This window comes from Acomys minous (assembly GCF_964271855.1).
Source record: "Acomys minous genome assembly, chromosome: 13".
NCBI lineage: Eukaryota > Metazoa > Chordata > Mammalia > Rodentia > Muridae > Acomys > Acomys minous.
The window spans coordinates 100983786-101008306 of NC_140495.1; the positions used below are offsets into that span (position 1 = coordinate 100983786).

Below are 24521 nucleotides of genomic sequence, written 5' to 3' on the forward strand. Positions count from 1 at the left end.
AAGAAAGCTTCTGTGCTGCTGACTGAGGGAGACGTTGATCTATAGGGAACGCGGAGTGTCACCAGGAGTTGTTTCCCTCCTCTGATCCGTTAGCCACAGAACAGTAGTATTCTTGTTTTCCCCTAGGTTCATGGCTTATCTGGTCTCTTACTCTTGGCTACTCAAGCACTGTCAGGCACGATCCTTAAATCCAATCAGATACTGGTTGGTTACTCCCACCACTTTTATGCCGCTATTGCTCCATCGTATCCTGCAGGCAGGTCACCAATGTAGATTAATGAGTTTTTAGCTTTTTCAGTGTTTAACTTTCCCCTCTGGTAGTGTGCAAAGTCCCTTGTAGTAGCCTGAACAGTAGTCATTGGGGGTAAAGGGTCTAGTTAGGCACCAGGTTACCTTCTCCATATACAGCGAGATACGTTAAGTGTTGCCTTCAGCAACAGGGCCTTACTATCAGTTTGTGGAGGACAAACAATAGCCTTGGCAGTAGACGGAGTTGTCAGGGGTTTCCTTGGGACCCCCCTTTGGCCAACAGCTAAATTATATGTAAACCAATCCTGGCAGTGGAGGCTTCACTAAGTGGAAACAGATGTATAGTCGGACCTTGTCTCCCCTGCTATTTGGTAACTCCATTTAGATTTCTTTAATATTTGTGTATATTTCTTTCGTCAATCTTCTACCGTAGTAGGTTTCTACATGACCCCTCAAATGGTCCTTAGTGTTAGCTGTCCCTCCCCATATTCTCTCCCCTGGCCTCTCCCAGCTCCACCTGCCCGTTCAGTCTTTCCATTCCAGTCTTCCTTCTGCTTCTCCATGACTGTTTTCCCTTCCTTGGGACATCCTCCCCACCCCCCAATCCCTTAAACTGTACTAACCTCTGTGGATATATGGATTGCAGTGTGTCTATCACAGGGTTAAAAGCTACCATCCATACGTTTAAAAAAAATACATACATATTTGTCTTTTGGGGTCTGGATTGAGCAATTTTTTTGTCTCCATTTTGCAGAATAATTTTAGGAATATTGGCACTAATTATTCTTTTCAGGTCTTATAGAATTGTACTGAATCTATCTGACTTGATCATTTTTTTTTTTGGTAAGGAGGGATTTTAGTTACTGCTTCTATTTCATTAGGGTTTACATATGGATGTATAAATTGCTTAGCTAATGTTGATATGAATTTGTTAGGTTGTATATATCAAGAAATGTATCTGTTTCTTTTAGGTTTTCCAGCTCTGTGGAGTATAGATCTTCAAAGTATGTTCTTACGATTCTCTGCGTTTCCTAAATATCTGTTTGGAATGCTGCCATTTTCATCTCTGCTTTTTTTTTTTTTTTTAACTGCATCTTTCTTTATCTTTTAGTTAATTTGGTGAAAGGTTTATTAATCTTGTTGATTTTTCTCAAAGAATCAACTCTTCATTTCATTGATTCTTTGTATTTTTATTTCTATTTTATTTATCTCAGCACTGTTTGATTATTTCTTGCTGCCAACTCACTTTGGCCTGTTATTTCTACTTGTTCTAAAGATTTCAGGTGACTAGCTAAGTTACTAGTATGAGATCTCTCAAAAAGTTTTTACGTAAGTACTTAGTGTTGTGAACTTGCCTCTTAGAACTGCCTTCATTGTGTACCATAAGTTTGTTGTGTTTTTATTGTCACTCGGTTCTAAAAAGGCTTTAGTTTCCTTTTAATTCCTGTCTTTACCTATTTCTCACTCAGTGGAGAGTTGTTCAGTTTCCTTGAGTTTGTAAGCTTTCTGTTGTTTCTGCTGTTCTTGATCTCCAGCTTTCATCTGTCATGTTCAGATACAATTCAGGGTCTTATTTCAATCTTCTTGTAGCTGTTGAGACTTGTTTTGTGTCCAAGTATGTGGTCAATTAAAAGTATCACCCCTTCATGTAATTCACATTCATCTTTTTCTTCTGGTAGAAATTAATCTTATGGACCAAGTTCACAACCCAAGGGCATTTCTGATGGCACTGGGCCAACAATTTTTCATCTTTGGCTTTCATTCATAGGCTTCTGTTAGGTATTAAATGGGGGGCTTTATTCTGAATAGCTTGTCAGAAGGAACGGGAGCAAGCCATGTAGAAGAGATACCTTGGTTTTTTTGTGACCAGGGTTCTTGGCTTTAGTCTGATGTCTATGAAGGCCATGATTATTTGGCTCTGCTGCTGTCCAGACAGTAATGTCCAAAAATACATCAGAGAATGGGCAGGTGGATAGATTCTAATGTGCTTTGATCCTGCTCTGGGAAGGAATTTTATTTTTTTAAAAAAATGTAGGGATTCATATGACTGCAGATAGAAGAAACTGGCAGGAAAAATATATCCACATGTTGCAGAGTCCAGAACATTCATGAATCTATGGAACATGATTTTAATGATATTTGCTTTTAAAAAGCAAGTTACATGAAAGATAGCATAAAAATTGTCATTGGAAGTCATTCTGTAGACCTCAAATCTGGAAGATGGTTTATGAGACCCAGCTCATTATATAGAAAATAAAGTTACTAGATAAATGAGTAGTAATAAAAAAATCAAAGGTACCTATTAGGATAAGTTATTCTGTAATGTGCAGGGTATTTTTTTTTAAATATATGAGGTGATAAATAAAATCCAAAGGGCAAATTGGCCACATTATCTTTCATTCAATTTAGAAAAACATTGGCAATGCAAATAAAGAAAAAATATGTAGAAGCCACTCAGGGCGAGGAATGGTAGCTATTGGGCATGAGGCTGAAGATTACAGGGCACTAAAGGCGCACTCAAATGTCAATCCGTGGTTCCAGCTGGAGTGATGGTCATAGCTGTAGAAACAGTTGATAATAATGTACATAGAACAGCTGTTTTGACTGGAAGCGTGGTGACCCAGCTTCCTTTAAGGACTAGGGGTGGCTGAATCGGACAGAAACTCCAGGAGAAACCCAAGACAACTAAATACAGACCAGGGAATCCCCTGAGCAGAATTTAAAACCTTGAGTGCACGGAGTCTCCAAGACAGAAACATCCCGGGCCAGGAGAACAGAAATTGTCTATGGAAAGAACTGACAGAATAGAAGAGGAACCTGCTCTGTGGCTCAGAGCAGATTAAAGATCATCAGTGACAAGGAAGGAAGGAGTGGACTAGGCGTTTGCTGACAGCGCTGAAAGAATGCAAGCTAAGGGCCCTAGCTCTCTCTGTGGATTGACAGCTCACTGGCAGCCTAGGTGATAAACCTCCTTGGGTCCCCATGGTGTTCTGTCACTTTCCTATGTACTGAGTCATATGAGAGTATAACTTTTCATTCTAGGTCATCTTTTTCTTTTGTTATTATTTGTTTGTATTGCATTTTTTTGTCCATTTATCTTGAGAGGTTCCCCCCCCCCCAGAAATTTCCAAGTGGTACATCTTGATGCATCTTTGCATAGCTGCGGACAGATACTGACTTCTTATTTATATACAGGGCTTTGTTTTGTTTGTATGCATAAAACATAATTTGACAAGCTATTATAGCCTTGTAATGTTTTCTCTTCAACACTATACAGGTATGATTCCCATTATTTTATGTTATTTAAAATTATATAAAGCCAGGAAAATTTTACTATTATATTATTATGGCTATTTTGTTATTACCTATCTACTGGAAATAACCTACTCACTAGTAATGTAATTAGATATTGATTTCCATGTCAATATCATCTGATATTTATGGCTCCTTATATGCTAACTTAAATGTTCATTAGCTCAAAAGCATTTTCAGGGGCTTTAAGAAAATTGGTTTTGAATGAGCCTGTGTCAACCCTACCCAGGCCCACTAACAGTTTCTCACACCCTGACTTAGCCACCCTGCTCTTCAGTTCTGACATGGAGAAAAAAAGAACAGAACTGCATAGCTGAATGCCCAATCTCGTGAACATCAGCTCTCTGCTTTCCTCCCGCCCTGTCCCCGTCAACGTCTGTTCTCTCTGCTTCTCTGACTATTTTAGGATCTTAATGCAAGTAACATTAGATAATGCTTCTCCTTTTTTTTTAAACAGTCCTCATACAAGAAGAATTAAATAGCATTTTTTTCCTTATGAATTTATTTGTTTGGGGCTGTATCCTGCCCTTAAGGTAAATCCCCACTGTTACAAATGGCAAGATTTCTTCTCTCTTTTTCTTTTTTCTTTTTTTCTGTTAAGACTGTGTATGCAAGAAGTCCTTTATAATGCATGTATACATTTGTATACATGGATTTTATGGAAGCAAGGACAAGATCTCAGATGATCCACTCTGGTCCAGATTCCACCTTTGGGGTTACGTGATCTACTTTGTAAGGGAAATAAGAATTTTTTATCTCTTAATGGAGCAAAGGAGTCTAAATCAGCAAAGTTTCACGACATTGTTATTTGATATTTTTGAGGGGCTGGGTTTCTCTATACTGACCATATTTTCCAAAAACTTTACTGATAAATAATCTCAAATCCAATGTTTCTTAGGACTTAAATAGCTGTGGTCATACCATAATTACACACAGGCTAATTACATGACATGTCACATGAAGCACCCTCTTGTCAGAGTGCTGTGATGCATACAAACAGAAAGAAGAAAAATGAGAAGCAAATCTTTAGAATGAATTGAGTGAGTTTGGCCCACCCTTCCTCTTTATCTTGTTTAAGGATATTAAAGCATTTTATTAGAATTACAAAAAAAATACTTGACAAAATCATCATGAATGATGGAACAATATGAGCCACTGTTTAGTAATTCCTAGTGCTAATTCATAGTTGGAAGACTGTGTGAGAAATACACAGGTACCCAGCAAACCAAAGCTGTTTTCAAAGACACTGGATCATGGAGACAAAAAAAAAATCTTTGTGGATCTGAAAACAGATTATTTGATATTTGCGTTTAATGATAATGGGCTTAGTATTTCCTGGTATAACATGATCACATCATTATAAAGGAAGTTATGCAAGTCTGAGTAATTTCTTGATAATTATGCATTTAAAAAAATAGCTAAATGGGGTGTCCCATGATAGTTAGAATCTAATTATTTTGGCCCATTATGGTCTCATTGAAATTCCCTGTGTTTGTATGTTTGCAACAGCTTTCACACAGATCTGCAATTACTGTCTGTAGTAATTAACTATATTTTCACTATAATTAAGTCAAAACATATTGCATTTAACCCATAATAATGGAAGTCTAAACTTTAAAAAGTCCTGATGATTTCTTAATATAAATTTATATTTACTTTGCTACATTTGTGGTTTATATCTAATAGTATAGAATTATTTTGAGTTTTGGTTTCTCTGAAAACACACTCTAAATACCATCATGATAAGATTCATCTGTCTGGGCCCATAGCCTATAGATTTATCACATTATAGTGTCAGCCTGTCTATCATAAATAAACTGCAGAGGAAACAGGAAGTAATGCTAGTGAAATCTTTGTCTTTACACCCTACTCACCCTACTTTTACTCTTTCCCATACTGACAAGTGCTGGGACTATCCCAGGTGGCCTTTCCTACAGCATCAGCCTCTTCCCAAGCAAGTTAGAGGAATGATTCCTATAAGATTTCATGCCGGGCGTGGTGGCACATGCCTTTAATCCCAGCACTTGGGAGGCAGAAGCAGGTGGATCACTGTGAGTTCGAGGCCAGCCTGGTCTACAAAGTGAGTCCAGGACACAGCCAAGGCTAACACAGAGAGACCCTGTCTCGAAAAACAAAAACAAAAAAAAGATTTCATAATTACTAAGTGAATTTCCTATCTAAGGACCATGCTTAAATACAAAATATGTCTAATGGTTTTACTATCTAGCTGAGACTTTTTCAGGAAATGAATTCATTTTTAAAATGGTTTTGGGTTTTGTTTGTTTGTTTGGGGTTTTTTATTTGTTTGTTTATTTGTTTGTTTGGGTTTTTCAAGACAGGGTTACTCTGTTGTAGCCTTGGATGTCCTAGGCTCACTTTATAGACCAGGCTGGCCTTGAGCTCACAGCCATCCCCCTGCCTCTGCCTCCTGAGTGCTGGGATTAAAGGTGTGCGCCACCATTTGTAAACTCTGACTAGTTATGCTAACTCCTAGACTTATTATAGACATGAATATAAAAATAAGCATAACATACATATTCAGAAACTTGACGAAACTCTCAGATTCTTTGCTAAAACCGATGTCAGCATCATTAAGAAGCAAGCAGCATTATCATTGCATAAAAAAATGTGGAAAAACCACACACACCTGATGCAGTTTCCGATAATCGTGCCTCTTCCACCATACTTCTTGAGTGGCTGGACCTCCCTTCAGCCACTCAGAGAATTTATGATTCATGTGTAAAATTATTATGGATAACTCTTTAACCTTTTTATAAGAATTCACTAGTGTCCCACATTTCTAAAACCTTGAAATATATAAATATCTATCAGAATGCCTGGGCATGATCAACACCACTAACCCTTAAATCTCTAATTCATTTATTAATTCAAATGTTCCTTGATTGCATATAGGGTAGAATGTCCTTCAAGGTTTTTTGTTTGTTTGTTTGTTTGTTGGATACTGTCACTCTCCTTGTGAAGCTTGTATTGTTACACATATGGCAAGGAATTTACATCTAGATGGCACTAGATGGCACATTTATTCTGTGACCACAATAAATGACAGAAGTATCTCAAGAAAGATCAGGGGGCGGGGGGGGGGGGGCGGGGGGGAGGGAAGGGCGGGGCGTGAACCTTATACCTGCAGAAGGCTTTAGTTCATCCAGGCAGGCAGTGCAGTTCGTGGAAATGGCACTGTGGGAGGAACTGATTACGGCACGAGGTGCAGACAGTGAGAGTGGGCTGAGGGCTGACTGGGCACAGCATTCGAGGAGATTACCGCAGTGGTTTTCTTCTGTCAGTGCAGTTATAATTCCTGGTTCTACAGACTCCCCCGAACAGAACCAGCAGCCTGAAACAAACGCATTGAAGGCTTCAGTCTGTAAGGGGAATTTCAGGTACAGAGCATAAATTCTGCTTCTGTCCCCCAAAGGCTCCTGGCCACCTCATAATCTAAATATATAGAGAGTCCAACTTTAAGAATTCTATAGTCTTAAAAAGGCCCATAGTGTTCTGGGTATGATGGCAAGTGAGGCACAGACAAGAGGGTCATTGTGAGTTCAATGCCAATAAGGTCTACATAGCAAGTTCCGGGTCAGCCAGGACTACATTGAGAGAATGTGTCCCCAAAATAATAATAAAACACAGCAGCATCAAAAAGTCTAAGTCAAGGCAAACTCATAGTTATGAGCCTCTATGGAATAACAATTATTATAATAGAGTTATATTCTTTTCGTTATGCAACAGAAACGCACGCACTGAGTGGATGTTATAAAGTTCTTTTGCCAACTCAAAATGTAGCATCTCACCCTCTTACCATGGCTATGGTGGTCTCTGAGTGTCCGTGTGTCTGAAACGGAGAGAATGCTTTGTAAACATAGCATCCACCGGCACTCCTTTTCCAAGCCAAGTCCCAAGTGAGTTTGTAGTCTCATACCCTAGAGAAAGGGTTCTCAACCTTCCAGATGCTGGGACCCTTTAACACAGCTCTTCATGTTGTGGTGACCCCCAACCACAGAGCTATTTTGTTGCTACTTCGTAACTGCAATTTTGCTACTATTATGAACCGTAACATAAATATCTGATGTGCAGGATATCTGGTGTGTGACCCCAGCAGCTGCTGAGACCCACAGGTTGAGATGCGCTACCTAGAGCCTGCAGCAGTGAGTGGAGTTTCTTCCCTCTCTGAGATAGTTCGAGGACACTTTTCCTATTATGGCAGTGTCTTGTCTTTTTTTTTTTTTAAATGGCGCATCACACTTTAAAAAATCTCTGGCTTCATTATCTATCACTTCAAAGGAGTTCATTCTCAGCCAAACTGCGTGTCTCTCAGCTCTTCCTGCTTCCATCTTTGCCCCTACTTCTTGCTGTAGGCCTGGTTAGTAGAAATGAGCGGTAACCATGCCACAGAGCAGATACTTTGCCCTCATAAAATTTAATCTGCTCAGCCAATGAGTTTGTTCTGTTCTGGTTCTAAATGCTAAGATATGGGAAGCCATGTTGTTAGGCAGATGCTCTAGTCTAATGACAGTGTCTCTCCTGAAACTTCAGGCGCACAGTATTTAGCCTCTGCATTGGCACTGCCAAGTCCATGTGGGTAGGTGTGGTTCTGGCAATGACCCCACCCATAGTACTAAATTTATGCACTAATTGCTGGTGGATTACTATTACAAAACAGCTAACGTAACAACGTAAAAAGAGAGGTGGTTTATTTTGACTTGGGATTTCAAAGTATCCAGCTCAATGTGTTTGGCAAATCCTCTGGGTAGTGCGAGCACCATGGCAGAAAACATCTGCATGTATCATAGCAGACCCAGAAAAAGATGGCAAGATAGAAGGCAGCAGCTTCAAATGTACATCCCCGTGGTCAGTGGTCACCAGCTAGAACCATCACCTAAAGTCCCCAGAGCCTCCAAAATTATTGCCGAGGATGAAAACTGAGCTTTCAAAACATAAGCTTGTATGGGGATGTTTCATATTTACCACGCTGCAGTTAGTAAACAGAAATGGATGGCCTTCAAACTGATCTATTGGGAATGAAGGGTACTCTCGCATAAGCATCAGCAATGCATGAAGCAGAAATGAGCAGCAAGTGTAAATTAGACAAGAAAATATGAGTTGATTTAAAGATCCAGTATCACCGGAGTCTGGATCTGTGTGTATGATGGAAAGCACCAGCTCCACTCCCGCTCCATGTTTTGTTGGGGTTGTTTTGGTTTGGTTTGGTGTTTTTTTTTGTTTTTTTTTTTTTTTGCTTTTTAACACAGGGCCTCTGTTTGCATTCCAGAATGTCCTGGAACTCACTGTGGAGCACAGGTTGGCCTCTTAAATCAGAGTGGCTCTTTTCCTTTGAACTCACTGGCACTGAGATCACAAGTGCGAGCCACCACCTCCAGCTGAGAGTGTTTATTTTTTTAAGGACAATTTTAATAGAATGAAAACAGAGCGCTAGGTCAGTGTCCACTACAGAAAAAGTAGCTATAAAAGATGGAAGAAAATCAGAGCATAAGTTGCCCACAGAAGTCATGACTACGGTGACAGTTAGTTGTAGATAACTAATGAGTGAATAGATGATTTTGAACATTCTCGGGCTTTGATATTGTACCCTTTGGTAATGGTGCAGGCATTTATAGTGGAGATACACATAACCAAAAAGAAACCAGCATTCTGGCTTCAGATTAGCATAATTAAAAGTGAAACCATTGTGGCAGAAAACGAAACATTTGAGAGGCAATAGGTATTTAGGGAGGCAGGCAAGATGTGGAATGAAAGGAAAGATGGCCGTGGCGATATAGTAATTTTTGCCCACATAAAAATAATTTTACTCAACAGAGCCAACAACTCTGGGACCAGGAGGGCCTGCAGAGACTGATGCACCAACCAAGGACCATGCCTCAAGAGGACCTAGACGCCCTGCTCAGATGTAGTCCATAGGCAGGCGCAGTCTCCATGTGGGTCTCCTAATATGGAGAGCAGGGGTTGTCTCTGACATGGACTCTGATGCCCCTGCTGGGCAGCCTTGCCAAGCACCACAGAGAAAGAGGGTGCGGGCAGTCTTGATAAGACGTGATAGGCTAGGGTCAGATGGTAGGGATGGAGGGCTCCCCCTTTCAGAGGACTAGGGGAGTGGGGCTGGGGGTGGGGAAGAGGGAAGCAGGATGGCACCAGGAGAAGAAAGAGGACAGGGCTGTAATCAGGATGTAAGGGGAATAAATTTTAAAAATTAAATCATATAAAACAAGAAAGAAAAAATAATTTTACTAAAGCCTAATTGCAACATATTTCATTGATTCAGACTGAGTTGTGTACAGAAAGAAATAGCCCACCACATTTAAACTCTTAGTGTAGGGAACCATGACAATTTTTCTTTTCCACAAAGTCATTTGTTGTAAAAAAAAAAAAAATAGTTTATCTCCACTGATATTCCTTACATTTATCCTGATAGAGGAATTATTTCATTTCAGGGTTTGCCTGCCAGCCGGGTGAGGTATAGAGTGGATGATGTGCAGTTTCCATACCCTGCCAGTATTTTTGATGTAGAAGAAGATTCTGGAAGAGTAATAACTCGTGTCAATCTTAATGAAGAGCCTACAACAATTTTTAAGGTCAGTGTGCCATTTTTTGTGTGTGTGATGTCTATTTAGCATTTAACACCAAGGGGTTTGCTTAACAGTTGTCGACATGATTTTTCTTGCCATTTTTCTCCTCTTTACGTTTTAAAAAAATCATTCCTCCTGAAATTTAGAAAACATTTTAAAATAAAAGAGTACCCTAATACTTTACATATTTGGCAGACATAGATGCTACCTGATCTTATAAGAGAGTATGCTTTTCAGTAATCATAATATTTGATTTGTACTCAATTACATATTGCCAATACCAATCAACACTTGTAATGCTATTATTATAATGGCTTTATGGCACTCTGCTATGCAAGTAAACCATTACAGTTTTATTTGTATTTCTAATGCCACAACAGTAGATGATTAGGCTGCTATTTTATAGCAAAGAACTCTAGTGTTATGAGACTACTCATCTGAACGTCATGTTATACCTGCACACAAGCATAAGAGCCCACAAGCATAATGCAGAAAAAAATTCACATTTATTTTACAGATAATGCTTCTAGAAAATTTGGAGAAAATCCATTAACCTACTCTGAGTTCCTTTGTATTACTAACTTACGATTTTCACAAGAAGGTACATCTCTGTGAAATGTTTGAAATGCCCTAACATAAATATTAGAACACTCCTTGGTTCTAAAATTTCTCTCCGTTTCTGCATTTGAATAATTCCCACCGTGTACTATATTCTCTTGGCTTTATGTGGACTAATTGTTTTAAGAGAATATATAACAAAATGTTAAACTATAAAGATTCCCAATTTAATTCTCTAGAGAAAAAAACACTTCTGCTCTTTAAAAAGTGAAAAAAAAACTCACTGGAATTTCTCTTTATAAATAAGCTAATTATCATTTTGCTGCTGATAACACTGCATCTAATACCTTTTAAGTAAGTAAGTTGATGCTATAAAAATACTTTTTTTTCTCATAGGCAACACTGAATACAGAAAACCACTTAGAATTACATAGAGCATCATCCATATACTCTACTAGAAGTCGGTTTTTCTTAAAAAGAGCTAGTAACACATTGATTTTTTTTTTCTGGCAATGAAAGTGGCATTACCTAGATGGATGTTTATGAAAATTAAGAGAGAATGTGGCACATCCTAACACAAGATCTCTTTCCTTAAAGGCAGTAGGAAAACAGTCACTTCTTCCCACAACTGTAAACAGGAGCAAAATAGCAAAACCTTAGGTGCAGTGTGCTGGCATTTTCTCCTGTTTATAACCCATGTGGGGACCCTGTCGCCTTTTTTAGCTGGTGGTGGTGGCTTTTGATGATGGCGAGCCTGTGATGTCCAGTAGTGCCACGGTGAGAATTCTTGTCTTACACCCTGGAGAGATCCCACGCTTCACCCAGGAGGAATATAGGTATGAATTTCTTCCAGGTTTTAAAACGCCAAGTTCTTTGTGTGCTTTAGAGGCACTCTCAAAATTGATCTGAGTTTACCAATGATGTTGGCTTCCTATTTCAGCTTGATTTTAAAATTAGAAACCTTTGGTGGTTTACCAGGAGTAATAAGAGTTCAATATGAAGTCCTTTAGCACTGATTCAGTGAAAAAACTGATCCTGTGTAAATCATAAAGAAGCTTTGTCAAAATATAATTGTATAGTTTTAAGTCATTAATGAACCCAGTGGTGAGAAACCAATTTTTAAGTTCTCACTGTTGCCAGTACGATGTGACCTCCACCTCTGATGTGCAATCTACAGCTATGCTTTCCAAGTCATGTGATGTGCGTCTTAACACTATGCTATGTATTATAGCAAGAACATTTTCAACTCCTCAATTGACAAGATAATAATTCAGAATAACCAATGAACTGAGACAGTCTAGGGAAAGTTGGCAAGAATCAGCAAATTTCTTGCAAGTCAGAATCCTTTTACATGTCCTCTTATATTGACATTAAATGATTGCTAGATAATGATGATGGTGGTGATGATGATGATTTCTAAGTTACCAATTTCATTAATAGACCCTCACTACAGTTAATATCTATACTCAGAAGCTCTTTTTTAAATATATTTTATTAATTTATTCATATCACATCTCAATGGTTATCCCATCCCTTGTATCCTCCCATTCTTCCCTCTCTCTCATTTTCCCCCTACTCCCCTCCCCTATGACTGTGACTGAGGGGGACCTCCTCCCCCTGCATATGCTCATAGGGTATCAAGTCTCTTCTTGGTAACCTGCTATCCTTCCTCTGAGTGCCACCAGGTCTCCCCATCCAGGGGACATGGTCAAATATGGGGCACCAGAGTTCATGTGAAAGTCAGTCCCCACTCTCCACTCAACTGTGGAGAATGTCCTGTCCATTGGCTAGTTCTGGGTAGGGGTTCAAAGTTTACTGCACGTATAGTCCTTGGCTGGTGCCATAGTTTGAGCAGGACCCCTGGGCCCAGATCTGCCCATCATAATGTTCTTTAGAAACTCTTAATTATTCATTAAGCAAAATATTTTCATTTTTAAAAAGTAATATTAAACAAGGACACTTAGGAATGAAAGCTACATGACCATGTCATAGACTTTATTTTTCAATGGTGATGGCCATCCAAGATTCTCTGAGGCACCAGCAAGATCAGGCTAAGATTCCTATCCTGTCTTTCTTAAAGCTATCTTCTTGCTATGTCTCCACATGGCAAAGAAAATCAACTATTTATGAACTCTCCTTATATGGGCACAGATGTATATATCCCTATATATGATGTGACGTATGTATGTGGTTTATATTTCTGTTACCATCAGAAATATCTACCATTCTTGAGCCTTACTCAGTCTCGTCATTTAACTTCTAGTTTGTTTCAAGAGAGATTGAATTTCTAAAATGTCCTGGAACCCAATGTCAACGCCATCATCTTTTCTCAATCCCGATGTTGGTCCTGATTAATGTACGGGGAACATTCGCCCATTATGTTGGTAAATAATCTCTATATTACCTTCAAGACAGTTGAAGGGCGGCAAACATCCTCATTATAAGTACACAATCACAAAGCAACCATACAACAACAGCAATTTTAATCTCAAAATATTTTCAATGAAGTGGTTACTGCAATAGAAACAAATGTACCTACTGTAAACACAGTATGCCATTAAGACACGATCCACAAGGAGAGGGTGGCACAACCATACTGGGGAAACAAGCTTTAGAGATACCCAATTGCATGCTACTGAGCTGACCTGAAGGGAGGGGGGGGTCATCCATCACAGTACAGATAGACGTTCCAGATCTGTGACTCGGTGTCAACATCAGTTTAAGGGAGATGATGAACTCTCCACTACATTCCAGAGCATTTAAATAAATAAATCTCTTCTGAGACAATTTGGAAGTTGGAAGATGATTACTAGTTGAAGCTCAAGAGCAAAAGCGATCTCTGGTGACACTGAAGTTCATCCATTTTTTTGTATTTGAATTCAGTGCTTTATAATTATATATATAATTAGAATTAGAACAGAATATTCTAAACCATGTGTTCCCCCATACTGCGCATCATTACTGTCCCTCTACTTGCCTGTTAAGGAGTGCTTTGTCTCCAGGTTGCTATGGGTACAGTTTTCTGCTGTTGGAGAGGTTTGCTAGATAGATTACCTCAGGTGTTTCCAGCACCAAGGTGACAAATTCACATGGTAGTTTTTGCTAGTTTCATGTCAGCTTGATACAGGCTAGAGTCATGTGGGAAGAAAGAAACTCAACTGAGAAAATGCCTCCATGCTGTAAGCAAGCCTGTAGGCTTTCCCTTAATAATTGATTGATGAAGGAGGGGCCAGCCCATTGTGGGTGGAGCCATCCCCAGGATGGGTTCTATAAGAAAGCAGGCTGAGCAAGCAATGGGGAGCAACCCAGTAAGCAGCACCCTTCATAACCTCTGTGTCGGATCTTGCCTGCAGGTCCTGTCCTGTTTGAGTCCGTACTTTGACTTGCCTTGATGATGGGCTCTGACAGGAACTGTGAGCTGAAATAAACCCCAACTAAGACGTTGTGTTTGTTGTCATCTTTGCTGGTACCCTGGCAATGAAATTCTGGTAAATGAAATTCCCGCTTTGCTTCTCCTGACTGTTTACCTTAATTCTAGTCCATCCTTGGAAACTCGAAGAGGGAAAAAGAGCAACAAACAAACCACAGCTGGTGGTGGAGTGAGCAACATTTCCCCTTTTGTAGGCTCAGGACATCTTTTATAAAAATATATTTTATTAATTTATTCATAGTACATCTCAATTGTTATCCCATCCCTTGTATCCTCCCATTCCTTCCTCCCTCTCATTTTCCCCTTATTCCCCTCCCCTATGACTATCACTGAGGGGGACCTCCTCCCCCTGTATATGCTCATAAGGTATCAAGTCTCTTCTTGGTAGCCTGCTATCCTTCCTCTGAGTGCCACCAGGTCTCCCCATGCAGGGGACGTGGTCAAATATGGAGCACCAGAGTTCATGTGAAAGTCAGACCCCACTCTCCACTCAACTGTGGAGAATGTCCTGTTCATTGGCTAGATCTGGGTAGGGGTTTGAAGTTTACGGCCTGTATTGTCCTTGGCTGGTGCCTTAGTTTGCTCAGGACCCCCAGGCCTAGATCCGTCCATCATAATGTTCTTCTTCTAGGTTGGCTCAGGACATCTTATCCTTCCTCTGAGCCACAGCGTGGAACATGGCTTGTTCCTGGGCTGCTCACATCCTCAGAGCTTCACACTGATCCTTTTCTCCTTCATCTAAAACCTTCCAACTCTGAGGAGAAGGTCACAATGAGAATCTGGGCATTGTTCATTTAGCTTTCTTTTCTATGTGTCCTTCCTTGTTCAATACTAACTTTGAAAAACCCAAGTGTTGTGCTCAATAAATAATTTAACATTTCTGACCGTGTCTGAATATATAAATACTAACCACAAATAGATTCTATTAGTAAAATTGTTAACTTAGAGAACAAATAAATTGCCTATTATCCCGTGACATAATTAAAAGAAGTCAAAAGACCTATAAGAGGGTTCTTGTTCTGACCTTGAAGAAATTTCTAGCAGCTTCAGGCTATCCCTGGTTGCCTCAAGTCCTTGTTATTGTGAATCAGAAAGGAGATTTGGCAATCTTGTAGCTTATTGTTTATGGCTAGAACCCTACATAAGAATCAGTGTTATTGTTAAAGTGGATTCAATAGCATTTGGTACTGAAAATGATGGCTTTGCCTTCTACCAGAACCTAGGAAATTTGGGGGAAAATAATAGAAAATATAAGCAGACAGCATTGCCTTGATGATTGAAGCCAATGTCCAGTGGTGATGTCTAGGTTCCCTGGGGAAAATTCGTTTCCAACAGATGGCCTCATGTAAAGATGAACTATCCATTTATGTCAGGAATTTAAACTGAATTCTTGATAATCACGCCAGCATCTCCCACTGAGCCTGCTGTTCTGTGTATATTGGAACTGCCATTTAGATCACTCAGACTCCCAAAAGGAGAAACTCGCAAACATGGATGGCTGAGCAACTGGAAAGCCCAGCCTTGTCTCACATGTCGATTGGCAATTAGTGCATCTCTGTTCATGGCTGGCAAGAAGTGGGGATTGGAGAAAGCGGGTACCCAGGGACCCTCCTTCATCCCCATGAATTCTATTAGGGCCTCAACCTATGGGATAGCACCAACCACCTTCACGATAGGCCCTTCTCCAATAGTGAATCCTCTCTGTAATTACCCTCAGATTCACACCCAGAAGTATGCTCGCCTCATCTTCCAGGACACCTCGATCTAACCAAGTTTAAAACAAGATCATACATATAATGATGTAACACACCAATAGGACTGTACTGATCCTCCATCCTGACCTCTACCCTCATCCCAACTCTCCTACCTTTCCCTAAAACAATGCTTTTAAAGAGCTATAAGCACTTCGTTGCTGAAACATATCCTGTCCTCGAAATCTTTCCAGATTCTTTTTCTTTTGCTTTAATTATGTCTTTTATTTTTTCCTCTTTGCAGTGAATAACGTTCAAGTAATAGCACCTACCTGGAGTGCTATACACTATTAGAGAGAGGCGGGGAGAGAGAGGGAGAGAGAGAGAGAGAGAAAGAGAGAGAGAGAGAGAGAGAGAGAGAGAGAGAGAGAGAAGAGGGAGAGTTTTTTTTTTTTGTGTGTGTGTGTGTGTGTGTGTGTGTGTGTGTGTGTGTGTAAGCATGCGTGCATGTGTGTGTGAGAAAGTAGCCTTGCATCTTTATTTAAACCATTTCTCACAACTTGGCTTGCACTTAAAACTAGAATCGCCTTCTTAAAAAAAAATCTGTTCTCCAACTTTTCTCCTGCCATGGTTGGCTCAGACCATGGAGACTTCTTACTTATCGTGATAATTTATTACTTGGTTTAACTGAAATCCTTGCCACAAGGTTAGTTATGCTGGGGTGGTTTTCTTTTTGTAATTTTCAATTTTATTTATTCTGTGTATATGTTTACGAAGGAAGGTCCGCATGTGTCACCACCGTGTGTACGTGTGGACAAATTTATGAAGGCAGTTCTCTTGTCTCACTTCTTTTTGGTTTTGGGGATCAAACTCAAATCTTCAGGCTTACAAAGGAAACTAATTTTACCATCTCGTGGGCGTAAGCTGTCTTAATCATTCAGTTTTAAAGAGTTTGAGCAGAACATTCTCCACAGTAGAGTGGAGAGTGGGGTCTGACTTTCATACGAACTCTGGGTCCTCACCTTTGACCATGTCCCCTGGAGGGGGAGACCTGGTGACACTCAGAGGAAGGACAGCAGGTTACCAAGAAGAGACTTGATACCCTATGAGCATATACAGGGGGAGGTAATCCCCCTCAGGAACAGTCATAGGGGAGGGGAATAAGGGGAAAATGGGAGGGAGGGAAGAATGGGAGGATACAAGGGATGGGATAACCATTGAGATGTAACAAGAATAAATTAATAAAAAAAGGAAAAAAAGAGTTTGCCCCTTTCAGTATTTGAACCAATGTGAATGTTAGAAAGCTATTCCTATACCAGTACGATGGCAATTAGATTCATTTTCTTAAATTATTTCTGATTCATTCTTCTTGGAGCGTTCATCCATTCTATTACTCCATCCCTTTTCTAAGTAGGATGACTAAAACTGAGTTTAAGGCCTTCCACGAAAGTGTAACTGGTGTTTTCTGCTACTTTCTTCCACTCTTCTCCACTGTCTTTCTTCTTCCCTTTCAACCTCGTAACACTAGATATGAGAGAGAAAGGATAGAGAGGAAAGGAATGTGATCCCTGGATACAGTCATGGGTCAGAAAGGGGGCGACAGTGTTGTTAGACTATTTCCTGCTGACTAGGGTTGTCAAGTTCCTTGAGGCAAATTTGACCTTTGCCATCAAATTATCTAATTCTTCTTCTTCTTCTTCTTCTTCTTCTTCTTCTTCTTCTTCTTCTTCTTCTTCTTCTTCTTCTTCTTCTCCTTCTCCTCCTCCTCCTCCTCCTCCTTCTTCTTCTCCTTCTCCTTCTCCTCCTCTTCCTCCTCCTCCTTTTTCTTCTTTCATGCAACTACTTAACAAACTATGACCAACAGCAACTAGCAACCAACCAGCAACCCTCCCCCGCTTCTCAGGGCCCTAGTATTAGTCATACTCTGAAAAGTCCCCAGAACTCTACATGCCATAAATCACAGAAACTATCTGCAGCTGGTCAAATCATGGCCCCACCAGAGCATTAAGCAAATCATACTGTAAAGTAGCACCATATCCCCACACCTGGTATTAAAATAAGAGCATATTCTTATAATATTTCTGTGTTTTTCAAAGAAACAAAAGTTCCAAAATTCTCACTACCATGAGAGGCTGTGACGTAGCATCCAATACTATCCATAATTGGTATGTATCCTAACATGGTTTGGGCAGTTTAGGAATGAAAACTTCACTAACTGGTGTTGTTATTAATATGTAACATGCATATAAATTAATATGTATTAGGTATGTTCAAATTACTAATTTTAATATACAAACATTTAAATAAGGTCTACTTGAATGATGAATATTAATTTCTTTCTCTTTGTTTTTCCTTGGAATTTTTTCTAACTAATCATAAATATCTTGAAATTATATTATCTATCAAAATAGTAAATTTTTGCAACAACAAGTTACCAAGGTGAGACTTAAAAGGTAGCAATCTCTTTATAGGGAACTCCCATATGAGAGGATTGGCAGTGAATCGGGGTCAGATTAAGAAGAGATGTTGGCAAAACATCCCAACATCTCAGACTTCATTGTGTCATTGAAATGAACACCGTCTCTCTTGAGTGTGCATCCACACATGACAATCATGTCCTCCTCAGGTTATAGTCCAAACCTGCTCCCTCTGTGTCTTTACTGTCCTCACCATTAACTGAAGACTGATGTGAGACACACATACTTCACACAAATACCACGGAAAATTCCATAGCCGGGTACTTAAAATATGGTTCACGTATCCCTCCTGTGGCTATAGGCTCAAATTTCAACCTATACCACAGCACGTCCATGTGTGATGAGAGGATTTCTGTCTTTCACTATTTAGCATCTCTTAGAAAGTTATTGCATTATCATGGAAAATTCGTTTAACATGTCTTTCCATTAACCTGTGTAAAAATGCTAAAATCCCAGTAGTAATTAAGGTTGTGTAATTACCTGAGAACGGATTGACTCCTGGAGGTCAAATGTGTTAGCCCCCTGAAGGGTGGCATTTGATCTTCATCTGAGGATGGCAGACTGAGTCCTGCATACACTGGGATTCACTTGCCTTCAGGTTGAGAGTAAATATCATGGAAAGGTCAGCATGTCTAAGATAGACCATGCAGTCCAAATGTGAATATTGATTTCAAGTGGAAAATGCAGTGTCTTACTCAATTTATCAAAAAATATTAGCCAAAGATAATTATTTTTAAAATTAAAAAAAGAGGGGCCTACGTATATATAACTTTGGTTTTCACTTATGATGGAGATGTGCCAATTTTTGTTGTCAAATATTTCAAATTTAAAGTTATAAACAATAAAAACTATGTGCATTTTAAAGTATGATTTCTCTGAAAATAAAAATTTAAATTTATAACTACATGGAAATAAGAAAAAGATCAAATGTTCCAAATGTATTTTTGTTAATTCCTTAAGATTGTTAACCCTAGAGAAATGTTATTCTTTCTACAATAGTAGAAAGAATTCATTTTTAATGTATCAAACAAAGATAAAAGATAATTATACAGAAGAACATCCTGATATTTTTGAAATTTCAAATAGTCTTTATGAAAATGTAACCTTCACAATTTCCATATTAAAATTAAAAATTGGCATGTTGCTGATTAATGTGAATTAATTTCATCACTCATGATAGTAAAACTTACATAAATTCAAACTTAAACTCAATCTGAACAGTTTTGTATTAAGGATTTAAATTATTATAAACTTAATAAAGAGTTAATAGTCTCCCTTCTGATATGTAAAATGATAAAAATTATAATTTATAATCAGTAATTTCCATTTTACATACTATATTATAAAAAGTAGAAACAATGTTTTCACGGCAGTTTACTGAGATTTCATTAGCCAAGAGAATTATATTTCTGTTGTATTAACGGGCATTAGTATCAATCATGGAAATTAAAGACCTTTAACCAGCAAGGACAAGAGTATAGGTAGAAAATGGTTGAAGAGACTACAAAAATGATGAGAAGATCTGTGGAAACATCCAACTGTAGATAGTGCTACTTGAAGGCTTACACTGCTCTCTTTTAGGATAGATCTATTGTCCAACATGAGATCTCATATTTCCTGAAGAGAAACACCCAGGGCCTCTTCTGTCACTTTTCAAGCCATCCCTTGAACGTAACAGAGTTCCTCTCGAGTTTGAGGAAAGGCTTGGGACCTTTAGGGAGAATGCACGCACTTTCTCTGCCACATGGAATTGAAATTCCTCACGTCTTCTGAGTTGTAGATGGTTGACAGCCTCTCGTTGTTCTCTATGTTTGGACTTCATGTCTCACAGTTATATGGATGGTTTGGAGGGTCCTCTTTCCAGGTTCTGTAAGGTTCTGACTTGATGAGCCTAGAGATTCAGGCTGCGTCAAATTGCGAAAGGACTTATGAGCAATATGAAGGGCCTTATTTTTTTTTAACTTATTATAAGAGAAGTTTGAAAGGCATTAACTGTAAAAAGTCATGCTTACCACTGAATATGGAAGTCAGATCTTCACAGTGAGTGTGGATTCACAACCACAATATATTTTTACTTTCAGTTTATAATGAATGGTGAAGTCGTTCATCTTTAGTTTTCCGTATTAAATAGCTGTGCCACTTAACTCATCTCCAAAAGGATAATTTTTCTTATAATTATGTTCCATTAAACAATGCCCAGAAAAATATCACATGCATAAAAATTACATGATAGGAAAAGACTGATCAGGCAATTGTAGACAAAAAAAAAAAAAAAAAAAAAAGTGACATCTATTGCATAACATCAATGACTGTGTAATTCAGAGGTAAGTTCTGGGCGTGTATATGCCTAGTCTCACTAAATAGAGTGTGAACACCTTTGATTTGTAATATATGCCCCCATAGCTTTGATATCCTGTTTCCAGACATGTATAAATGGAGCCTTCTCATTATAGAATTTTCCTGTGGAGATGTATGCACATATCACTTTATAAACATTCTTTAAAATGTGCTGGTTACAAATAGCCACTGGCTGATACTTTTTTCCTAAGGAATATTTATTATTAAAATAAATAATATGTACAATACAACATAAGCAAATACATTTAATTTATATAACATTTAGAATAAAATTCAAATAATATAAGATAGAAAAACAGAGGAGATTTTTGGGGATAGAATTTTCTCAGTTACAAAAAGATGGAAGCATCAACACAGAACACTGTGGCACACTGGGTGAGTCTTATGGTCCGTGCGTTCCTTGGATAGAACTTGTGCTGGTCTAAGCTGGCTTTACATATGATGCTATCAAGAAGAGACAGACGTGCAAACAAACCCAACTTAGCCTATTAACCACACAAAATATAACACGCTACCGTAATAATGGAGAAGGCCAGAGCTGAGTCTAAGCTCCATGCTGCCTAGGAAAGTGGTTTTCGTTAAAAAACCTGTGCTGGGAAGTTCCTCCCACGTTCTGTAGTAGAGGTAGTTTTACAGTGTAAGTCAGGGAATGCATATAACAGAATACTCAGATATGGGGGCCAATAGCAGGATAGATAGATGTCCGTCCTGATGGCAGTGTGTCAGAGCGTGCGTCCCTGGTCAGTGGCAATGGCAATGTCTCAATTGTAAATCTGGAAAGACTGGTTTTTCTTAAACATTTTACAGAAGCAATTAACAATGTCAGGTTCTTTAGTGTAAAGCTGTAAGAACAAAAGAGCTAAGAACTGAGAGCTTGGAAGAAATTCTGCTTAAGTTTAATCAAACTGGGGGACTTTCTGATTATCCCTGTTCCTGCACCCTGCTGGAGTGCAGGGAGGTGGCTGAGCTTTTGGAGGATGCTTGGACATCGCTCCTTGTGTTGTCTTGTCCTTGGTAAATATATATCAGATGATTTCACATGCTGCCACTGGGGAGGAACAGAAGCCCGGTACTTTTTCAGTGTGAGATGCAAAGTCACACGATACTACCCCAGACTTACCATACTCGCGCACCCTATAGACACGTGTACATCAGGAAACCAGCTCAAATTCACAGGGGAGCAAAATGTCCCCTTCTCCATAGGATGGACAGGAAAATGCACTGATTTTTCCATTGACCCATAAGATTAAGAATACGTATGAGCTACTTCAGTATCTTTTGGCACCTTGTACACATTCGATAGTGTTCAAGACATTCATCATGGTTTATCTCATAATCCACCTTCTTTTTTTGGGCAAGATGACAAAAATGTTTTGTTAGACATCATTACCAATTATCTGAATAACTGCCATTAGCCTTTCTTTTCTTGAGCAGTCCTCTGATCCAGTCCTGTTGGCCCAGCTCTCCATCAGAGACACAGTCCCTGTTTTAGTTCTGTTACATTGAAGATGTTTAGGATCCTCCAATGTATAAATGATTCACATTTGCTAGTGAACATCTAACTAGGATCTTGAATGGATGCATTTTCTGGAGTCTTCCATAATTTCATATGCAACTGTGTATCTAAATGAGGCAAAATGATCACCACCAAAGTGTGAGACCCACTGCATCTTCAGTCTTTGATCTATATTATTTCAGTAGCTCACAGGCACACATTACACGTTTTAAAACACTCCATGACTAAATGCAAAATAAGATGTTTGACTGTTGAATGATTTTCCTTCTTATTCTTTTTAAACTTTGGTGTAAACTTCTAAGTATCTAGACTTCATCTCCTGGCAGATATGTTCATGAATGAAGCCAAAAAGAATCTATGAGTGGCAAAAAAAAAGAGTAAAAATTTAAAAGATAATCTTCATTTAGGTATAATACAGAAAACCAGAAAGCAGAGGAAAGATTTTATAACATCAGCTTGCTGGACATACTTGGGCCAGGCAGGGGGGTAGGTTGTGTGTGTGTGTGTGTGTGTGTGTGTGTGTGTGTGTGTGTGTGTGTCTGTGTGTGTCTGTGTGTGTCTGTGTGTGTGCGTGTTCTTAGTCTGCACAAGGCAAACACACATGATTATGTATTTAAGTAAACTTTGCATAAGTGTGATTCATAAAACTGTGATGTCAATAATAGGCAAAAACGTATGTAGTGTCTGCTATATGCTAGGCATAAGCAAATTGGAGTCCTGTAGTATATCCAACAGAGGCATTTAAATAATATTGTCCCATTTTTATAAACTTTTAAAAAATATTAGTAACATGAAGCCCATAGGAAATTTCCCCTAGTTTTCAAACCTCATAACATCTGGACCAGAGGTCTACTATAGTTGAGAGGAAGCATTAGTTGCTTAATTCCAGATTGTTGGACAGACATCCGTCAGTATGGATAAAGAACCGAATAATGCTAACCAGAGAGGGAGGGAAGGAAGAGGCACCAGGGAGAAGGGTCCGACATTCCTCACACTCACATCTGCAAACTTTCCCCAAAGGGACTCCTGAGCCTCATTTCATGAGCCGCATGAAGAACTTTGGAGCATGTCTCAGGACACTGAGAACACTGATGTAATGAAGTTTTCCTAAAGACTCATCCGGGGCTAAAGAGTGAGGACCAACGGCTAGGAAAGATTCAGATAAAACCTATTAATGAGAATGACATAAAATGAAAAAAAAAAGTATACAGTTACCCTAGAAGATATTTTCATCTTGACAATAAAGATGAAGGTGCCTTGTGAGTCTGAGCAGAGTTGAACCTCTTATCAAGGTCTTCTGCCCACTTGATCCTTTACTCATTGTTTCTAATTTATCACTCACCCTGAGACTCATGGACTGCCGCTGTCTCTGCAGATTCCTGTCTTGGTACTATTTTTCTTAGATAAATGTGCAGAATTAGGTCACCCTGGCACAATTACCACAAGGTTACAAATAATAGGAGTTTCAGTGGGTGTTTATTTCTTCTCATTTTCATTAAATTTTCTCATAGCAGATATAAAAATGGTTCCTTAATTGGTACTGATTTGCAAATATATTGAATTCCAACATGTCAAAATAAATTAGATTTGTCTCTCTGTAGAAGGAGAGCAATAGGGCCAGATTGGAACCACTGAACTTTTATAACATCTATTTACAAACACTTAAATGCCCTAAACTGCAGAGCATTTAAAATAATTAGGAACTTTGTTCAGCATGCATAACATTTACTTTTATTGCTACTTCTTGAACCCAAATATAAAGCTTTATTTTAAACTGTGAAATAATTGTTTCATCCCTATTTATACTGTAAAAAAGGGGATCTAACATTTGGATACTACAAATCCTGTTATTTTAGGATAGTTATTATCTAGATGACTCAGATGTTTTAAACCATTTAATTGAAAAAGAATTATTGTGCTATGTATTTTCCAAAACAATTAGAAATGTTAAACAAGTATCAATTTATGAACTAAGAAAAATTGTGTCATATATTTTTGCATATATGTTATTACAAAGCTATTAATCTTTCTTTTTCATACTTTAGTTGCAAAAATTTATTCAAAGCAATAAGCTTAGAGTTATCTTTGATCAAATTTCTTCTGAGTAAAACCTGCTGCATGTAACGGATGCATGGTATATAATGTACGTAATTACATGCATGTAATGAGACATTACTAGCAAGGCAAGGCAATGTGATGTCATACTATGTGACTACTTGAAAAACTAAAGTGTGTGTGGCTAAAAAAAGATGATATTAAGAGACGTGATACCCTATGAGCAGATACAGGGGGAGGAGGTCCCCCTCAGTCACAGTCATAGGGGAGGGGAGA

The 24521-nt window shown here is 38.8% G+C and overlaps 1 protein-coding gene across 1 annotated transcript in view; it reads left to right on the plus strand.

Annotated features, from left to right (window-relative positions):
* PCDH15 (protocadherin related 15) overlaps positions 1-24521 on the plus strand; it is a gene marked incomplete at its 3' end in the record, with an annotated part of 1334501 nt that overhangs the window by 1181793 nt on the left and 128187 nt on the right. Inside the window, exons 25-26 of the mRNA XM_084754693.1 lie at positions 10026-10166; positions 11442-11554. Coding sequence (XP_084610819.1) covers positions 10026-10166; positions 11442-11554 — 254 coding nt within the window. The remainder of the gene's footprint in view (positions 1-10025; positions 10167-11441; positions 11555-24521) is intronic.